Genomic DNA, 20,832 nt, shown 5'->3' with positions numbered 1-20,832 from the left:
TCAATATTTTTGAGGACTTGACCAGGCCTTTCAAGTTCAGCCAGCTGCATGTACCCTGTGAGCCTCAGTTTGAGTGCTGTTATTGTTAACTAACGTGAATATAATTGAAATTCAAAAAATTTGAAATATTAAAATGTTTCAAAATTTTAACATATTTGAAAAAGAAAAATATATATTGTTCCATACTTTTTGGGGGCTCTACAAGCTAGGGGGCCCTAAGCCGGGCTTTACGGGCCTATAAGTTGGGTAGACCGGGGCACATTTACACATTGGGCACGTTTACGCAGTACCCTTTTCCAAAACGAGTTATAACCGGAGAGCCAACAGTCATATCAGATTGAAACCAATATTCTCACAAGTTTTTGAACATTAGTCGAGCTTCGGTTAACATGCGGATAGCAAAATCTCTTTTCTACCAAATTGAATAAATTTTGTATTGAACGTTTGGAAGCTTATTCTGAGTAAATAATACATAGTTAAGAATAAATAAATGTATAAAATTTAGCAGAATTTTATTCTTTTTTGCGAGTTGTATGTGTATGGACAGAAAAGTTATTTTTTTTTTTTTTTTTTGCACGTTAAAAATAAATCCAAACTTGCCGACGGGGCACGTTTACACATTTTCATTGGGGCACATTTACGCACGTTCTTACTGTGTCTTACTTCTAAATGGGCCTCGGACGCGTTTTCGCTCTGTACTCTTTCAAATCTTTAGCATTTTCAGGTTATTTAGTTTTGAAAATCACCATTCATTTTACATTAAGTAAAAGATTCGTATATTATAGCTTACAATCATAAAGTGTCTTCGTGATTGTTCAGCTTCAACTTTATACACTATTCAGCCTGTAATACATTTTCTTTATTTTAAAGATAGTAAGACATTAAGTTCAAAACACTAACAGAACGACGTTAGATGTCAAAATAATGAAAAGGCTTATCGATAATCCAAGTATTTTTCCCAGTAGGTTTTCCACATCATCATATGTGTATTATCCCAACTGAGACCATTTGAAAAAGTAGGACCAAAGCTTAAGAAAGAAGAAAGGGAAAAAAAAGGATACTCAGAATCCTAACTGATACTCCGATTAAAGAAGCCCTCAGACAAGAGCAGTTAGAAGCTACAAAGAAAAAAAGAAAATGGGCAGAACAAAACAAAAAGAAGAAATTACTTTAAAATTTACAAGTTTCTATTGAAGCAGAAATAAAACACATCAAAGGAAAAAGTATGAAACCAAAACCTGCGACAGGGAAAAAGTTAGTACACTCTGTAAAAAGGAAATTAATGAACGATTCTGTTTACGAAGTAGAATATTGTGCTTGCATCTCGTGTTTGAAAGTACACAACCAATCGAAAAAAGGATAAGACAGGGTTCCATGTCTTAGATGTCAAAACGCAGTCTCATGAAAAGTATGCGAAAAGAAATAATTAATTTTTGTTAGTAAAGTATAACAGTGATGAAGAAGATGAATAAATAGTTTCTGTTACATGGTGGCGACAGGAACTGTGAAAAAAAGTTCCCTGACTTTTCCCTGATTTAGTTCATCAAATTTCCCTGATTTACGTTACCAATGATAATGGTTTTCTTTCTTTGCTCTACTTGAAATCCATTGTATGTTTGTATAAAAAGCAGTATTTTAAACGTTTTAAGCTGTGTAAAAGTTGTTGAACTAAAGACATATTTTTAAAAAATGCTACTTTTTTAATAAAATGGTTTAAAAAAAACATATCAAGTCAATATTTTGGCGGGGGGGGGGGGAACCTACAAAACAGTATATTTAAGTTTCCTACATGGAAAGATTACAGAAAATTTAAAAAAAAAATACTTTACTTCAAGAAACCACTTAGCACAAGATTTTAAAGAAACTATTAAAATTACTCTTAAAAACATATATGTATTTATGATAGAACTAAAAAGTAATTGAAATTATTTTGAACTAAGTTTTCAAACAGTATAATAATTGTTGCAAGAATAACAAGTTATAGTGAAAGAATCGAAGTAATGTAGTTATTCTTATATAATTAATTGACAATATTTATGCAAAACAGATGAAACCATTTGACATTTATTCATAGGGAGCTTTTCTCTAATCAAGAACATAGGTTTTAATGAATGAATACAGCATTTTGATTTAACAATAAAAAAAGTAAAGATATTTACTTAAGTACACAAATTAACTCTATTTCAAATGATTTCAGTATGTAACGAAAAAAATCTTAGATTGCTTTTGTAAGAAACAACTTTGAAATGCAAGAAAAAAAAAAAAGAAAAAAAAAAATTAGTTAATTTCAAAATACATAAAAGAATACAACTTGGTTATAAAATTAAAGAATCACTTAAGTCTGAAGAAAAGAAAACCTTTATAATCTGCGGTGACAACAAATAGTAAAACAGCAAAAAACAAAGTTTTTTTTAAATTGAAAGTTCAACTTTAGCAATCTATTTAAAAAAGCGAAGAAATAATAACTTTTAAGCTTTTATAGTATTAATTCAAACACCAAAGATTTGTTCTTGAAATCGTGATTACAGTTCGCTAATTACTTCGAGACAATAGAATAAAGGCAAAGGAGCTAAGGCATTAATGAAGGCTTCCTCTTTGCCTGTATGGTTGTTTATTTTACGTAGCACTGAAAGTGTAAAAGGAAATTTCAAGCTAGGTAAAATAAATAACAGACACAGAAGCAATCTTAGGAAGTTCATCCTGTGGTTAATAATTAAGATTCAATACTTTGATGTTGAGGAAAAAAGATGCACAAATATACGGCAGTGTATAATCTCACCTCATTACACCTCATTAATTTTACTTTTTTTTTTTGAACAGATAATTGGCGGAAAATGCGTAGGGAATTTTAATTTTGTAAAGCAAAAAAAAAAAAAAAAAATTTTTTTTCATAAAATCAATTTTCCCTGATTTTTTGTTATTTATTCAAAATTCCCTGATATTTCCCTGACTTTTCCCTGATTAATAAAGTTCCCTGACTTTTCCCTGATCTCCCTGATCTGTCGCCACCCTGTGTTATTAATTAGCAATAAGTCCTATGATTTTAGGACTATAAAATGTTCTTTAATTAATTATTTGAGATTTTCTTGCTTTTAAAGTGTTTTAAGAAAATTAAAATGTTTAAATTTGGTTAAATATCTATCTTACTCCTTGATATCATTTTTAATATACGTAAACGTGCCACACGTAAACGTGCCCCGGGGGTAAACTTGTATTCGGGGCAAGTTTACGCAACCGACTTGAACTCAAAAAACATTTTGTTTTACAATTAAAAACACAAGTTGAGCAACAACTGAATATACAAACTTTGACTTTATTAACTGCTTCATAAAACCACAAGGTCTAAAATTTCCTAGGTTCAAACTTGAAAATTAGAAAATTCATTGAAAAAAATCCTCGTAAATGTGTCCCAGTCTACCCTAAATAAAACCCTGTTTTCAAATGACAAACAAGTATACAGCTTCAAGCCTACAATTATTATATACATTTTACCCAGCAAAACAACAATTCAAACACAAATAAAATTAAAGGAACAAAATACAAAAGTGAACACACACACAAAATGCTTATAAAGAGTTGCATTATTTAGTTTTGTTTTGCTCCAAAATGTCAATGATCTCACGGAGCTGCTGGCGTTTAACTCTTCAGCAAAATTTAAATGAAGTGATTGTTGAATTAAAAAGACTAATTATTTTTGTTCCACATCTACCTATTATACGTCAGTGAAAAACTACTTATCTCTTTTTTTTGTTAGTCATCTTTGCAATTCTCATCTTTGCACTGTTATGCCCATTCAGATTACACTACGCAACGCCAAAAATTCATCCGGCATAAAAATAGCTATTTCCGAATTTGCCTCGCTAAACCCAAAAATTACCTTTAAAAAATGAAATTAGCTCTCGTTTTCAAGACACGGAGCAGTGAAGTACAGGAGTAGTGAAGTCTCACAATTGTTTTTTTCCAGACAGATAGAAACACCCTGCATGGGACTGATTCCTCTAAACTTCGACCCCCGGTTGGGATAGAAAATATTGCTGCCTGAAACCTAAATGAACTGCTAGAAATTAAAATTCTGGAAAGAGAAATGACCAAAATAAGTCTATAGTAGATCCACCCATTTCTATTTCCACTCATGCTCATTCCGCTGGGAATAATGAAGAACTTCGTGAAAGCTGTGAACAAAGGTGGTTTTCCAATACCTCTTAATTATTAACTTACTACTCCTCCTCCTTATTCCTTAGTTAGAAGGAAGTTTCCAATATATATTGAAGTAAGGAGGAGAGAATTTTTAAGGGCCCTTCAAATACGCGCAATAATAAAGATCAATGTTTTTGATTAAAAAAAATTGAAGAGGAAGAGAAAAACACCTAAGAAGCCTTTAAGGGTGTGTTACGAGTATTTCTAGATAGCAGATAAGAGGAGAACTAAAACCAGTCAGTCAAAAAATCCCTATAGAAGTCCCGTGAATAAATATATGTCTTTGAAACTATTTCATTCACTTCCTTCAGGATATTTTGCTTAAAACTGTAGAGCTATGAGCAATGAACGTGGGAAAAGGTTTCACCAAGATATATTCACAATGGAGCGCAGATATCAAGGTCATTGGGCTGAGTTGATGCTTGCTAAATGCTGCTGAACTATTGCAAGAGATGATCCTTCTTTGACGTACAAGAAGGAATCAAAATGAGGCGTTTACAGTAATGGGCCAAAATCAACCTCTGCTATCAGAAAAATAAAGATTGTTTAACGAAACGGGACCTGTTTCATATCGTTTGTTGTACAGCTTTTTTTCCCCCTTTTTAACTTTACCTTCAAATCAATGTGTGGTTGTTGTGCATCTTTCTCCAATGGGCTTTTGTGTATCTTGAAAACAAGAGCTAATAAGAAAAATCCACTAACATATTCGTTTTTCTCGACCCAAAATTAGTACGAATTCATTATTTAAAACCAGGATGCAGACAAAAAGTTCTTTTTTCTTGTGTAGAGTTATTGAAGTATTGAACTATATTGAACATATACTATTTATTGTTCGTACGTATTTTTAGCGAAAGCTCTGATAAAGTAACTAAAATGTAATGCTACGCGGATAGAAAAATAATTAAAAATCGGCCCGACTGACAAATAATCGTAATCATTTAGCTATACACATCTTTTTACTAATACAGAATTCTTCACAAGATTCTTAAAAATATAGATTATTTTTACATTCATCACTGCAGCTTTAGCACTAATCTGGACAATATTTGAAACGAGAGGGAATTTTCAGGCCTTTCACACGAGGTGATACGTTGAACCACCTTGTAGAGCAGCTGTTTGTCATCGAATGTACCCAGATAGCAAATGTGAAGGAATCGCCTGTATTCTTTCACACATATTCAGTAGTATATCAGGCACAAGGTCCGAAAAAGTAACAAGACATTACTAAGCACTCGCTCTTTACATTGGTTGACTAGTTGCAGTGCCGGATCCGCGACTTTCTGAGCCGAGGCAAATCTTGAAGCTGACGCCCTTACTCATTTTCCTTCAAGTTTTTAAACAGAATTAAAAAAAAAAAACCTCACAGAAATAGGGTGAATTTTCAGCTTTCCAGAAGTTGCCGTCTGGGTCAAGAGCTTACTCTTCTCTAGATCCGGCTGTTGGAGAGTCCATTAATTCTAAAAGTTGACTCAATCACCGTCTCTTGGGAAAGAGATCTTGAATTACTTCAAACTGAATTATCAAGCTTAAATTCAAGGTTATGTAAATTGAAGTTGAAGCATAGTTATTGCATCTCACTATAGACGGTTTTTTTTCCAGGCACATTCAGAGCCAGTATCTTCCCGCTGCCCCGTGGCTGCAGAACCATGTTCTGGAGATGGTGACAGCCAACTAAAATCAATAATATTGTGGCTAGCTGCGAGCATGGCTAGACTACCAACACTCATTATTTATACCCAACAAGAGCCGCAGCTGAATGAGGTATTTAGCTAAGTTTTGACAGCTCATAAGTACTAATAATGACCAACGTATTTTACACGACTTTTTTCTTAATGAAGAGCTTTTGCTGTTAAAATATTAAGAGCATAAAAAGAATTGATAGGTCGAAGTCGTGTCATAATATGTTGAAATCTGTACAGATGGATTTTTCACTTTCCTCGATTCCTAATGTGTATTGCAATTTCAGGAAGCGCGAGATAGCACCAAATTTTAACTCTAAATTACTTGACATATTTTTTCATTTCTTATCAGACTAGTATATATATATGTAACAATAGATATTAATCTATAAATGAGGAAGGTACTAACTAGGAAACCATACGATATGGTAATGATGAAAAAAGTTTGAATTAGTTGAGTATGAAAGAGCATAGTGAAACATGTTTCTGGATGCATAGATTATTTGCCCTCGTGTCCCCATCATCAATATGTAAGATCTTTAAGTCCCAAAGTTTTAAGAAAAGTCGTCAAATTTACCGAGTTTCGGAGAGTAGTGGGAGACGGCTTTTGCTTGCTTCGCAGATGATGTCCTACCACATGCAGACGGTGAAATCGTCGGCGAGAAAATGCTATCTTTAAGTTCTCACCAAGTTTGGCGCTTTTTTTAAAATTTCGGCAGACTTTAAGGCTGTATATCTCAATAATGGGACACGAGGGCAAATACTTTTTGCGTCAAAAAATTTCTCAATATGCCCATTCGATCGCTACCTATTTCAACGTTTTTTCATTATTGAACAATCTGTGTGGTGCCTCGGTAAGTAAACAAACGAATCAAAATATGTGGATAAACATTTTTAAAACTATTGGTGTGAAAAATAAAAATATCTTTCTTTTCAAACGTTTATTTAACCTTTGTTTTTATGAAATTTATTACTTTGCTTTAACTTACGTTGAATTTGAGAAGGATTTAGTAAGAGTAAGAAATAGTGTAAAGCAGCCCAACCTACGACCCGAAGGCCCATGTTGCCTGTTTTTTGGTTCAATGTTTGCAAATCGAAAACCACGATGAGTCACTTTGTCACAAAGTTAGAGCTAAATATTCAGAAATTGGTTTCTGAAAAATCGATGCAAACTTCGCATTAATAGATTAAGCATCAAGTAAAGATAACAACAATTCTTGGTTTGTAATTTTCTCTCCTTTTCCATGTTTTCATTTGTTACCTAGAATTCTTTTAAATATTATGAATTTGTATAATGTTTTGGCGGCAGCAACTTTTATTAAATATAAGGTGCGGCTCTCGGGTAAAAAAAAGGTTGGGCACTACTGGTGTAAAAGAACATAGTAAAATTTTGAGTAGACGCATTTTCAAAAAGTTTTGTACACATAATTATGATATTTGCTAACTGTAAGAACGATGTAATATAGACATGATTTAGTAAGAAGCAAGGGTGTGTAAGTGGACTCAAGTTTTGAGTCAATCGAGTGCGAACCTTAATCCGTGTTTAGTGCTTCATTGAAAAGTATTTTCTAAATCACGCAGCGTATCAGTACATGCCTAACGATAACTATCTCTTTGATACAAAACAGAGATGAGTTTCATCTATCACTTGTTCTAGTTATTTTCAAAATTATAATTTTTGTACTCATACCACTTTGCTTCTAGGTGCTCCATATTATGTGCAGTAGTAAATTTTATAGAGAAAAACCCTTCAAAAATTACTCCGGTTTTCTGCCTGCTCAATTCTTATGGTTGAAACTCAATTCTCATGGTAGCAGAGCTCCTCCTACCCTCAAAAAAAAAAAAAAGAGAGAAAGAGAGAGAGAGAGACAGACAGAGAAAAATACCCCTGAAAACACTACCCTAAAAATTTCAATGGCATTGTCTGCGCCATGATCCAACATGTTGGACACCTCTGACTTACCGTACTATGACCGACACAACATAAACATGCTTGACATTTTACTAATAAATAAATAAAGACATAAGTAAGTAAATAAACAAAAAATAATCTATTAAATTTCAAATCATTTTAGTGTTGGTGTTGGTATTTCCAAATTATTTTAAACACGTATTCATTTTGAATTTTAATTTGACTAAATTTCCATAGCAACTACAGAAATTCCGTAGCAGTTGTAGGAGAGTATATGTTCATTGAATGAATCCAAAAACTAGTAATGTTGTCAATGTTATCAAGTATCGAACTTTGTTTTAACATACAAAAAGATTATATAAACACTCCACTTTGTTTCTTCATCATACTTATAATACTAACACGATAATGCAAATTTCGTTTCTCCATCAGTTGACTTCCGTGTACAACAAAGTGCTAAGTAGGCAGTGGACTATAGGCGACCTGTCATGCGAAGTTCTTCGCTTCTGTCGAAATAGAATATCACCTCGCCATCCGATGGGCATCTCATCCCGCCTCTTTGGTCAACTGATTGGAAGTGAATCCTCAGCATCGTCTCTGTCTTATAATATGAGTCAACAGTCACTGGACTGACGATTAGTATATGTGTATTGTATACAAATGCGTGCCTCAAGTTTACAGAAATAAATGCATTTTTTACGACTTGCGGACTCAATTATTTAGCTCTTAGTTTTTGAGTTACAGACATTATACACTCCTGTTTGTAAAAATTACAACACCATGAAGGAATCATGATAGTTGAATGAAATTTAATACACAGCTGAGTGGTAATGGTACAGATGAATGATTACATTTTCAAACGAAACAAACAATAAAAAGAGATAGAAATAAGTATTTTGTGTGGCCACCACGCGCCACAATAAGAGCTGCTACACGACTTGGCATGGAGTGAAACAAAGTTTGAATATCTGACTGCGGAAGAGTATTCCATATTGTTTGTATGCGCAATCAAGGTTCGTCTGTCGAAGCAACAGGACGAGGATCACGAGCGAGACGTCGCCCAACGAAACCCCACATATATTCAATCGGAGACACATCCGGGGAATATGTAGGCCAAGAAAGAAGCTGTATCTGCTGCGAATCAAGGTAGAATTCGACAGTCCTGGCGACATGTGGATGGGCATTATCCTGCTGGAATACAGCCCCTTTCAATCCTTGTAGGAAAGGAACAGCTTGGGGTTGTAAAACTTCGTTCATGTATCGGGTACTGTTCAAACTGCCCACAATTCGTAGCAATTGTGATCGTCCGTGATATGCTATGTCACGTCAGACCATAACTCCAGGTGTTCGTCCACTGTGACGTTCGATAACGCACTCCGGAATGTGCCGTTCACCGGCATAGCGCCTGACACGAATTCGGCCGTCATGGTGCCGCAAATTGAAGCGGAATTCGTCAGAAAAGAGATTTGCTGCCAATGAGCACGCCAGCTTCTATGCTCATTGGCCCATTTTAGCCGCAGGCGGCGATGGTCTTGCGTGAGGGGAATTCTTGCGCGCAGCCCATGCTGCAGCAGACGTCTCCGAATTGATGAAGCACACAATGAAACGTTTGTAGCTGTTGACCACTGTGCTGGCAATTGTCCAGAAGAAACTGCGCTGTCCGTCAGTGCCATACGCACCAGGTGTCTGTCATCGCGAGCTGACGTCACATTTCGGGGTCCATTCCCGGATTTCCGAGCTGTCCGACCCTCGTCCGTCCACTGCTTCCAAACACACATGATTGTGCTGCTGTTACGCTGCCCACGAGCGGCTACTGCTCGATAAGACAATTCAGCTTTACGAAGGTCGCCGATTCTTCCCCGTTCAAACTCCGAAATTTGCTCAAATTTCGCTTTCTTTTGTCGAAGAGGAATAGTAAAGATTCAGTTAACGTTTATTCTAGCATATAACCACCGATAATCATACACGCCTCGCTACAGCCGTCTATTTAAAATCGGTTCGATCCGCCGTTCAGAGGGCGCTGCTCAGCATACGCATGCGCTACCGGTCTGCAATTCTAATCATTTGCATATCTTGCCGTACTTTACATTTGCTGCAATTTTCAGCTCTCTCGCGTAAGTCCTTCAAAGGGTTGTAATTTTCAAAAACAGGAGTTTATGTTACATGTTTTGCGGAACATGGAGGGGTTCGGATCTGTTTCGCTGCAAAAGATCTGCGACAAACTGGCGCAGAATTCAACTCTGTTACGACATGGGTAGTGCTCTGTCGATGCTTTTGACTGTTAAGAATTCAAGATAGATGCGTATAACGAACATTCAACCGTGGCGAACATAATTTCAGAAATAAAGGGGAGTGGGCGTACATCCACTTTCGGACCACTCTAAAAATATTCCTATAATGAACTCATTTTTTGAGTTAGAACTTAATAATATAAGTTGATGAGGATCAAAATGATCGATTACTATTGGTAAGCATAGGTATAATTTGAATTTTTATTATTTTATAAGACTATTCGACGGAAAGTAACAAGAAAGAGGTTTAAATTAAGATAATATTGGGATTCGATACTAAGGTAACATTGTTAATTTTTTTAAAGAAGTTCCGTCTTCATCCAAGTTTCTTTAATTCAGCTTGCTTTTCTGCAATCACCTTTCGAGAAGCAATCAGTTGAATTTCCGCATTTTTTAAAGCATCCTGCATTATATTCCTGGTGGTACAAAAAAATAAAAATTTTAGTACAGGTAATTTTATTGCAAATTTTGTCAGAAAACAACAAATAAATACAATTTTAGAAAACTTAGAACTTCAATCTAAAAAGGAAATATGTATAATAATTTTTCAAAAATGTGGTCACTATATTTTTAAAATAAAACTAAATTTGAATTAGTTATTGTCTGCAAGAAAACCCGTTTTACTGTCGATTCATTTTCAAAACTGAATTTCAATTAAAAGCTGAAAATAATGGGTTTATTTTTTTGGAAAATTGAAGTAGTAGTTTTATCCAGTGTCCTGTCAGTAAAAAATCTGCAACAGAAATGTATAATGTATTAAAATATTACTTACATAACCATTTTTCTCTGCCCTAGGGGCAATTCGTTTTCCTTATCATTTGCTGGCGTTTCATGCTGAAGAACTTCATCAAGTTTATTTTTAGCTTTTTCTAAAGCAATAAGTTGTAGGTTATCTGAAAAAATGTGTGTACAGAATAATGTTAGTATACTAACAGTTTAAAATTATAGTGGCGAAAATTAAAAATTTTGCGAATTGAGGTAAGAATTTGAGTTTATTTCTTAAAATTCCTCGATTACTAGCTGTTTTCTTTAGCTGAAACCTTCAACAAATTGCGCATGCGTCAGGTCTGCTCTGATTTTATCAAAATAATCGGTAGAAAACCAGAAGTAAAAGGATGCAAATTGGAAATGCAAAATAACGTGTTCAATGTGAATATCAGGAAAAGTGCCAATTTGATCATGGAAATTCTCAATTTTTAAAGATACTCAGAAATTAAAATTAATAGGGTAGTTTAACTACACGCTAGTAACATTTTTTAAGAATTAGGGGCAAGGTCAAAGTGAACATTTACCCCCATTTTAGGGGGTAGGGTTGTATTCGACTGTTACAGATCTGATGCGAATGTTACAGATCTGACAAATATTTAAAAATTTTATACTTAACAGGCATGATACATTACCTGTTTAATTTATGTGCGTAATCTTTATACACAAATGGCTACTTCTGTATGTATATATGTATGTATATCCGTAGTATGCTTAAAAACTACTGGACCGATATTAAGAATTTTTTCACCATAGATAGCTACATTATCAGGAAGCAACATAGGCTATTATTTATTTCTAAAAAAAAATTCAGTAAAAAAAAAGTTATGACGGAAAACAGTAAATTTCATGTAATTTCCCCATTAAATGAATATAGAACCCATTGTTACAAAAATTCGTTGCCTAACAACAGCAATATTAATAATAATCATAAAGAAAATTTTGAATCAAGGCTTCTCTGGAGCATGTATGACATTTATTGCTTTCTTAGGATATCATTCCTCATCTTCTTTACTAATAATAAAGCTGAGAGTCTCTCTGTCCGGATCTCTGTCTGTCAGGATCTTGCTCTGACCGGATCTCTCTCTGCTCGGATCTCTGTCTGTCTGTCAGGATCTCTGTGACTCGCATAGCGCCTAGACCGTTCGGCCGATTTTAATGAAATTTTGCACAAAGTTAGTTTGTAGCATGAGGATGTGCATCTCGAAGCGATTTTTCAAAAATTCGATGTATTTCTTTTTCTATTCCAATTTTAAGAACAAAATTATCATAAGATGGACGAGTAAATTACGAAATTATCATAACGTGGAACCGTAACATGGGCACAAACCGATTGGCGAGATACGAAATTATCATAACGTGGAACCGTAACATGCCTACAAGCCAATTGGCGAGAAAATTCACCATACATTATTTGTAAATATACAGGCGAATCAAAAGACCTTTTGATTTTTCTATTACGTGCAAACCACTAGTTATACATAAACTAGAGGACGCGACAGACGTTGTTCTGTTTAACTTTGTAAATTGAAATGTTAAAAAATTTCAATAAACTATCAAGTGTTTGAACCGTTTTGTTGCAAAAAATATGTAAAAAGAAAATGTTTTAAACTGCTTGGTGTCAGAATGCGTATATTTATTACAACTTGATTTATCTAATGCCCACTGAGCAGTTGTTTTATTAACTATTTTTTCTCCCGTACTTGATTGTTTGTTCCTTCAGATATACTCAAATGATAAAAATCAGCCTCAGATAGGAAGTATAAAAAACTAACTACCCATCTAGAACAAACGGGAAATCCCGCTGCAACGTCTCTCATATGAAGAAAAGTAAAACAATCGAACGGAGGTCATTTTAAAAATGATAAAGGTAAAAACAGGTTCCTGAATAAGCGAAAATTACTCCCCCCTCCCTCCCTCCTCGATGTAAAATAAATACGTTTTTTAACTAAAAAGAATAAACACTCTTTAAAGACCAGAAACAATTCTTTGCAATTTAAAATATTTCTCCAAATAAACAAAAATACAATAAAGTACATTAACAGTAGTGAACAAATAATCACGCAACTCTATTGTTTATGGCCAAAGTCGCCAAGCCACCACGTTACTGTACTCCAGCCGATCGGTAAGCGAAGCTAACTCCGACCGATTAGCGGTCCGATCTATTGAACGAAAACCTTTAAAACTTCACATACTGCCTAATGTTTTCTTTCCACTAAAGATAAAAATCTTCCACTGCACTGATCTTGTGGGCACAGAACTACCCTGTTGTAATTTATATGGACGTAAATGAAAGTTGTTTCGTCTTTGAATTCCATAATCTTTTCCTTTAATAATATACTGATTAGTTTGATAATCCTTAAAGTATTCTTGGCATTGGTGCCAAAACTCAGATGGATTTGAGCCGAGAAACAAATGTTGCTAGGTACGGTACTTTCTAATCATTTGGTTAGGGAAACCATAAGCACCGATCACATGTCACATGGTTCAACTACGACGACAGAACACACGTTTTGCGTGAACCTTCTAGTACTTTACTTTAAAATATATCACGGGACCTAAAGTAGTTGCTTTCAAGACAGAGAGAGAGAAATGAAGGTTTCACTCTCTCTCTCTCTCTACGTTTTATCTATTCCCAATTGACATATATCACAGTAGGAAATTTCAGTACAAAAAGCAGAGCTGGCTTTCTTATTGTCCGTTGGCAACGGGTTAAATATTTATTTCAGTTCTCGCTCAACAATAGGTTAAAATAAATACTAATCATTTCGGAGACATAACCATTCAATGTTTTAATCAATTAATTAACAAAAACGTTTCCGATTCGATCCATCGCCCTTCGAAACCATGCTTGCCACAACTTAATTACACACAAAATATTTGATCAAAATCGGTCCAGCCGTTTAAAAGCCTTATGGTGACAAACGTCCGCACAGAAGATTTTTATATATTAAGATGGCTATTTCTGTACGTATGTAGGTAAGTCCGGGGTAAGCTTCAAAACTACTGGACCGATATTAACAATTTTTTCACTATAGATAGCTACATTATCAGGAAGCAACATAGGCTATAATTTATTTCTAAAAAACTCAGTTTGAAAAAGTTATGATAAAAAACAGTAAATTTCATGTAATTTCTCCATTAAATGATCAAACATAAAATACATTGTTATATACGAAAATTCGTTGTCTTTCAACAGCAATGTTAATAGTCATCATAATGAAAATTTTGAATCAAGGCTTCTCTGGAGCATGCATGATATTTATTGCTTTCTTAGGAATTGTATCCTCATCTATATATTGGGTGAGTGCAAAAATTCGTGCGGAGTTGCAATAGATGGCGTTAGAACGGGCGTAACGTGTTGTCATTAATGCCACTATCTACGTAAGTCAGATCGTTGGAAAGGTGACGTGTGCAGCTTTCATTCCAATCAAAATAATTTGTGCAGATACAAACTGCTTCGAGAAAGATTACTTTTAAAATGAGTGTTGATAAAGTGCATTTACTGCATGTTATGCTTTACGAGTTTCGGAATGGAATAAACGTTGCAGCAGCCGTAAAAAACATTCAAGACGTTTATCAAGATCAATCACCAGCTAAATGAACTGTGGAAAAATGGTTTGCAAAATTTCGTTGCGGAGACTTTAAGCTGGAAGACGAGCCACACTCAGGCCGACCCTCCGGCATTGATGACGACGTTTTGCGTTCTTTAATTTTGATTACTCCGCGAATTTCAACAGAGAAAGTTGCTACAGCACTTAACGTTGACCGATCAACCGCTTTTCGGCGTTTAAAAAAAAATCGGATTCGATTTAAAGCTCGATATATGGGTGCTCCATTTGTTGACCGAGAGCAACAAAGTCCAGCGAATTTTTGCTGCCGTATCTTTACTCGGGCGGCTCAAAAACGAGCCGTTTTTGGATCGATTAGTGACGGGCGATGAAAAATGGGTCTTGTACATCAACGTTCAGCACAAACGCACATGGAAACAGGCAGGTGAACATGGTGACGCAATGGCAAAGGCCAGTTTGCACCCGATGAAGGTGATGCTCTGTGTTTGGTGGGATTGCAAGGGTATAATTTATTTTGAGTTTCTCCCCGCCGGCCAAACGATTGATTCAAACAAGTACTGTCGTCAATCAACTAATCTGAACCGAGAAATAAAACAGAAACGTCCAGTTTGTCAAATCGCAAAGGCATAGTCTTTCATGAAGATAACGCTAGACTACACGTTTCAAGACAGACGCTACGCAAACTGAACAGCCTGAAATGGGATGTCCTAACTCATCCACCGTATTCCCCTGATATCACACCATCGGATTATCACTTATTCTGGTCACTGCAAAATCATTTTAATGAAAAAAAACTTGACTCTTTGAATGCCTTACAAAACGTCGTGTCTTCGTTCTTCGAATCTAAACCACGCCGTTTTTATGATCGGGGCATCCGTATGCTGCCAGAACGTTGGAAGAAGATTATAGACAACGATGGAGAATATATCATTGATTGAATAAAGAATTTTGCTTGCCTAATAACTGTATGACTTTCTTTCACAGACTCCGCACGAACTTTTGCACTCACCCAATACATAAATGGCTAATTCTGTATGTAAGGATGTTCGGGGTAATCTTCAAAACTACTGGACGGATATTAACAATTTTTTCACCATAGATAGCTACATTATCAGAAAGCAATTTAGGTTATAATTTATTCCTAAAAAACTTAGTTTAAAAAATTTTTGATGGAAAACAGTAAATTTCATGCAATTCCCCATTAAATGAATATATACCCCCCCCCCCTTTTTTTTTTGCGTCTGTGTGTACTGTTTTTTTTTAATAAATAAAGCGCACGGTTTTTTAGTGATCTTTGGTTTTTGTTAGTTCATATTTTGGAAATTCTTCAAATTTTTATGTGTTTAAATGTCGTGCTTTCGTTTCTAACTGAACACTATTTCGTTCTTTATACTTATTGCTATTTTACTTTAGTGGGTAAGGCGGAAGCTCAATTTTTAATCACGTCAAAGTGGTGTGTTTTGAATTCTTTCAGTTAAAACAGAAAATGAATGAAAGTAGCGATTGTTTCTCACAATTATTACTGACCCGGGCAACGCCGGGTATTTTTGCAAGTATAACATAAATAAGTAGTAAATATACGTAATATTTACAAAATTGTAATTTATATTGATAGCCGTTAAATTATATTATCATAACAGCTCACCGTTGAAAATTTCAATTAAAAAATATTTTTAGAAACTGAAACTATTAATAATAAATCGAGGAGGAAATAACGCATAAGTTAATAGTTTTTAGAAGAAAAATATAAAACATTTTGAAAATAAGATTAAAAAACAAAACTAATTCAAGACAGAGTTTGGAAAGAGAGGATTGGTGAATTTACTTTTATAAAATAAAATTATAGTTTTTGGGGCAGTAGTTAAGAACGAAGGTCTGAATATTTATGTAAAAGAAAAAAAAAGTGAAAAAACGGACATAATTCAGTTAGAGAACTCAAATTGTGGGGAGAAAATAATGTGAGAGGGAGAACAGTGAACGTGCTAATTAAAGAAGAAAAAAAAAAAGTTCAAATAAGGCATTTGCATCGAAAATTCAATCTTATGTTGATCTTTTTTCGAAATGAAAATTGAACCGCTATGTGTACTGAATCAAAAAAACTAGTCTCTTTCTTTCATGAATATTAAATCTACTAAAAAAATGTATTTCTATTTTAATTTGTAACTTTTTCCCTTTTTTTTTTTTTCAAAAAATGCTTTTAGAATCTCTGACATTTTTTTTCGATTTTTACAGCTAAAAATATTTTTTACTATGTGTATCGTTTTTAAGGGAAAAACTTTAATATCGACCATTAATGAGACCATGATGTCTAAATACAATTCAATTCAAAAGAAAAAAAATTCTTGAAATTTAGTATTTTACTTTGGGATAATTTACTACAAGAAAACATGACGCATGAGCAAAAAACATATGAAATAGAGTACCTATTATAATAGAGAGTTATCTATTAAGCTTAAATTTTAATAAATGTTATGAAATATCTATTATCTTAAAAAAAAAAAAAAACTCACATTCTTTTTGACGTTTTTCAAGTTCCATACGCATTTTTCTAGTTTCTTCTTCTACGGATTCTGCGGACTAGCAATAGAAAAATGTAAACTGTCAGAAGTTTTACATGTAAAACCATGAAGATCAAAAATAAATGCAACCAGGGCTGCGGTGTCGGAAGCAAAATGGCCGACTCCGACTCCAACTCCGACTTTTAGTTTTACTTATTTTTTTTCAAATAACCTCCCCCCTCTCATAGGAAGGGGGAAAACTCCTAAACATAGATTAAAATATTAATTCCTTTTTATGAAATTTTCGCGTTTTTTTTTATTGTGACCTAAGATGCATATAACGTTAGAAATTAAATTCGAAAATCAAATCCTCATATAAATAATAGCCGATGATCGTGTAACCCGTGTGTTTTAACAAGGAAATTTGCGCCACGGCATGATAATTTGATAATATGTTTTTGTAATGTTTAACATGAAGGGAAAGGCTTTATTGTGACAACGCTGAACTCGATCCGGTAACGTAACTGCTTTACTGGTAAGACTGTGTCATTTCAGGGAAATGAAGAAACGAAAAAGCCGTCAACTATGAACGCTATCTACTGGAGTTTAGGGTTAGTCCACTAGAGTCAGGGTTAAAATGTCAACCATCAAAATATCACCAAACAAGCAATGGCTTCGTTCAAATGTTGAAGCAATTTTCACTCGTCATACCATGACAAGCGACTTTCTAGTTATCCAATAGTTGCGATTTCTAAAGTGAGACTACTTAAAAATCCCATTTCTAAAAAAATCAAAAAGGATTAGTTTACTCTCCTTTAATGTTTAACAAGTGGATGTTGATCAAATCCTGTGCTTTCAATTTTTGAGAGCGCAGAGAAGAGTGAGAGAGAGAGTTTTTTGAGAGAGAAAAAAAAGCTTTCTTAATAAGTCAAAAAACTTTTCTTGAGAGGGGGCGGTCCCCCTCCCCCTCGCGGTTGACACCCATCTGTTGGTGACACCTCAACTTAATTTTAGAGTTTATAAAAATTGAAATATTTTAATTCTGAAAAATGTCAACAATAATAAATCTAAATTTTCGTCTTACAACTTTCAACAAAAATATTGCACGATACCGCGGAGAAAGCTCGGGTGCATGCACGGTTGGAGCAAATTTTCCTCAAAATGCGGCGGTATACTGCCGTGGGTAGGTTAACGGCAGTGACTGCAGATTTTGCGATTTTCATTTTTTTTTTTGCATTTTCGAAATACATATTACTACAGTTTTATGGTACAAACATGTTTATTTGGTTGCCGCAGAAAAAAAAAAAAGCATTTTTGGTGCCAAAAATTTGACGCCAGTAGATAAGAACGCCAATTTCCCAACTATCGAAATCTTCCCGAATGAAATGATGCTGTAAAACTCAGATTATACGTAAAACTTCTGCATCAACAATATTTCTTTTAAAAAATTTAATATTATTGGGTAAGTTGCCTTGACCACTGTCATTAGAGATATAAAATTTCAAAACAGTAAAGTGGACGAATCCTACTTGCTGCATTAAAAATTGTCTATTCAAAAATACTGGGTGTCGCAATAGTAGTGCAATTTTATTAACAAGCAACTAAAATCAAAAATTTAAAAACCCTCCGACTGAGTCGCAACGATAGAATCAAGAAGGAAAATTGAAAATCCTTTTAAAACCCTTGTTGCTATTAAAAATCAATTTCAAGTATTTTATTTGCTAACAAATACAAACTGACAACAGATAAAAATTTTAAATCCTTGCGTTTAATTTCCTTGTTGGCCAACAATGAATTCAAAGATCAATTGCGTGAATAAAGGCTTAGCCGTTATTAAAATCTGCTTTAAAAAAACGTTATAATTCGATTTCTACGCAACATGGAAGTTCCAAATACTAGTCCAGTCATTATAGTAAGTTCACCTCGGAATTCGAGATACCCAGCTGTAAGTCTGTAAATATTTGTATATTGACATCCTAAAAGTTGTCTCAAAACCTACATATGGTAGGGTGTACGCAACTATTAAACTTCAAGGTCAAAGGTCACAAAAATCGTTTTTTTGCGCTGTTTTTTGTAAATATCTTATTTTCTATGGGTTTGTTGCCATTTGTATTTATTATCAATATTGTAAAATACAAAATTCTCTACAAATTTTGTTTAAGAAAATTTTTTATACGGTGAACCGTTTTCGATATAGAGGCGGAGAGCGCGCGGTCAGAGGATCACTTCAGGTCAACCGGTGCCTCCGGTCGAAAACGCGCCATATATAGTTGATGAACTATCGATAAATCAATGATTATTCTTATTTTTCAATTTTTATTAACTATTATATTACATTTTATCATTTTTTCCTAACCTATCCACTTTTTATTCAGTATTAATTTACTTAACAACACTTACCTACCCATGTAATTGCAGAATTGCTAATGAAAATATAGGTATTATATTTGAATTTTAACCTAATTAATATTAATAACTTCTTACATGATGAAAAAAAATAAATAAATTATGAATTAATCTTTTTATTAAAAATATCATTCAATACATTTATTTTTATTAAAAGTAAAAAAACGGAATAAAGAGTACAAAAACTACAATTCATAATTTTAATCATCTTCTTTCTCTTCATCGTCGTCTTCTGGCTGCTGGTAAATTTCAAACTGGTCTTCATTATCGTCTTCAACGACATTTGTCTCAAGTTCTTTCATGATTTCGGGGTCAAAGGTTCCATCTTCGTTAATGTCGCTCTGATATGGTAGAGCATTGAGACAAGCTTTCCCATTACACTGACCCCAACACAAGCTAAAGAGCATTGCAAGCCCGCTTTCCTGCATCCGAATCGCGAACCACAACCACTCTTGCAGTTGCAGAAAATTGTATTTAGCATATCTTCTGGAGTAGGTGGTAAAATTGTCATGATAGGCTCCAGAAAATCGCTTCGCATTGCCAAACCTCATACCTGGGGTTCCAAATCATGCCCTAACCAAGTTTGAACTTGATAATATACACGTTTGAAATGTTGATGAGCAGCTGCACTTGTTGGTGGAATATTTGAAAGCTGCACAGGTTTATTAAGTTTTGTAGACTTGGCGTAATGCATATAACAAAGATGATCGAGATTTTTCACAGATTTCGGAGCATTATAGACTGCCAATAAAGTTTGAGTTTCACCCTCTAATAATTTCTGGGCCGAACAATTTTCTTCCTTAAATGCTGCAGCTAGTTCATCCAAATTTGTCAGTTTCTCAAAAACTTTTAAAAATGATTTTTCCCCTTTTTAAAAAGCGCAGAAGTTGTATCACAGCCACTAAATGAGTGCAGAAATGAAATATGTGTTTTGGAATGAGGATAATTAGATAATTATCAAAACTTTTAGTCGAGTATATCTTCGTTTTTACGTTCCCTTTCCCAACTTTTTTAAAGAAAATTTCTTGTTTGTAAGACAATGTACGCCCAATTAAAATGACAAGAAAATCAATATCTTGTCCTATTATAACTGCAGTTTTTACAGACTTTGATTTTTTCAATTGCAGTTGCAACAATAAGAACATCCGCATCATCTCTGGCTTGTTTAGTAGTAATATTTGCAGCTTGTAATTTCTCAATTAACATATTAATGGGCATATCTTTATTATTTCGATTTGATAAGAATTTTTCTTGAGTAACTGGTACAAGCATTGTTTTTTCGAAACAGACAAATATTTATAATCACTGATTTATCGATAGTTCATCAACTATATATGGCGCGTTTTCGACCGGAGGCACCGATTGACCTGAAGTGATCCTGTGACCGCGCGCTCTCTGCCCTCTATCTCGAAAACGGTTCACTGTATAAAAAATTTTTTAAACAAAATTTGTAGAGAATTTTGTATTCTACAATATTGATAGTAAATACAATAGCAAAAAAACCATAGAAAA

At 34.2% G+C, this 20,832-nt stretch overlaps 2 protein-coding genes across 2 annotated transcripts in view; one reads left to right on the top strand and one right to left on the bottom strand.

Moving 5' to 3' along the window:
* The window catches only part of LOC129232676 (uncharacterized), a gene marked incomplete at its 5' end in the record, with an annotated part of 50,302 nt that extends 41,820 nt beyond the window's left edge, over positions 1–8,482 (top strand). The window contains 2 exon segments of the mRNA XM_054866811.1: positions 5,797–5,958; positions 8,221–8,482. Coding sequence (XP_054722786.1) covers positions 5,797–5,958; positions 8,221–8,421 — 363 coding nt within the window.
* Positions 8,483–10,593: 2,111 nt separating this feature from the next.
* LOC129216078 (uncharacterized) overlaps positions 10,594–20,832 on the bottom strand; it is a 69,349-nt gene continuing 59,110 nt past the window's right edge. The window contains exons 7-8 of the mRNA XM_054850228.1: positions 16,927–16,993; positions 10,594–10,598 (exon numbers count right to left, since the gene is read on the bottom strand). Of these exons, the coding sequence (XP_054706203.1) occupies positions 10,594–10,598; positions 16,927–16,993 (72 nt within the window). The remainder of the gene's footprint in view (positions 10,599–16,926; positions 16,994–20,832) is intronic.

Source organism: Uloborus diversus, chromosome 1, assembly GCF_026930045.1.
Source record: "Uloborus diversus isolate 005 chromosome 1, Udiv.v.3.1, whole genome shotgun sequence".
Taxonomy (NCBI): Eukaryota; Metazoa; Arthropoda; class Arachnida; order Araneae; family Uloboridae; genus Uloborus; species Uloborus diversus.
This window is presented reverse-complemented; position numbering and strand designations above follow the sequence as displayed.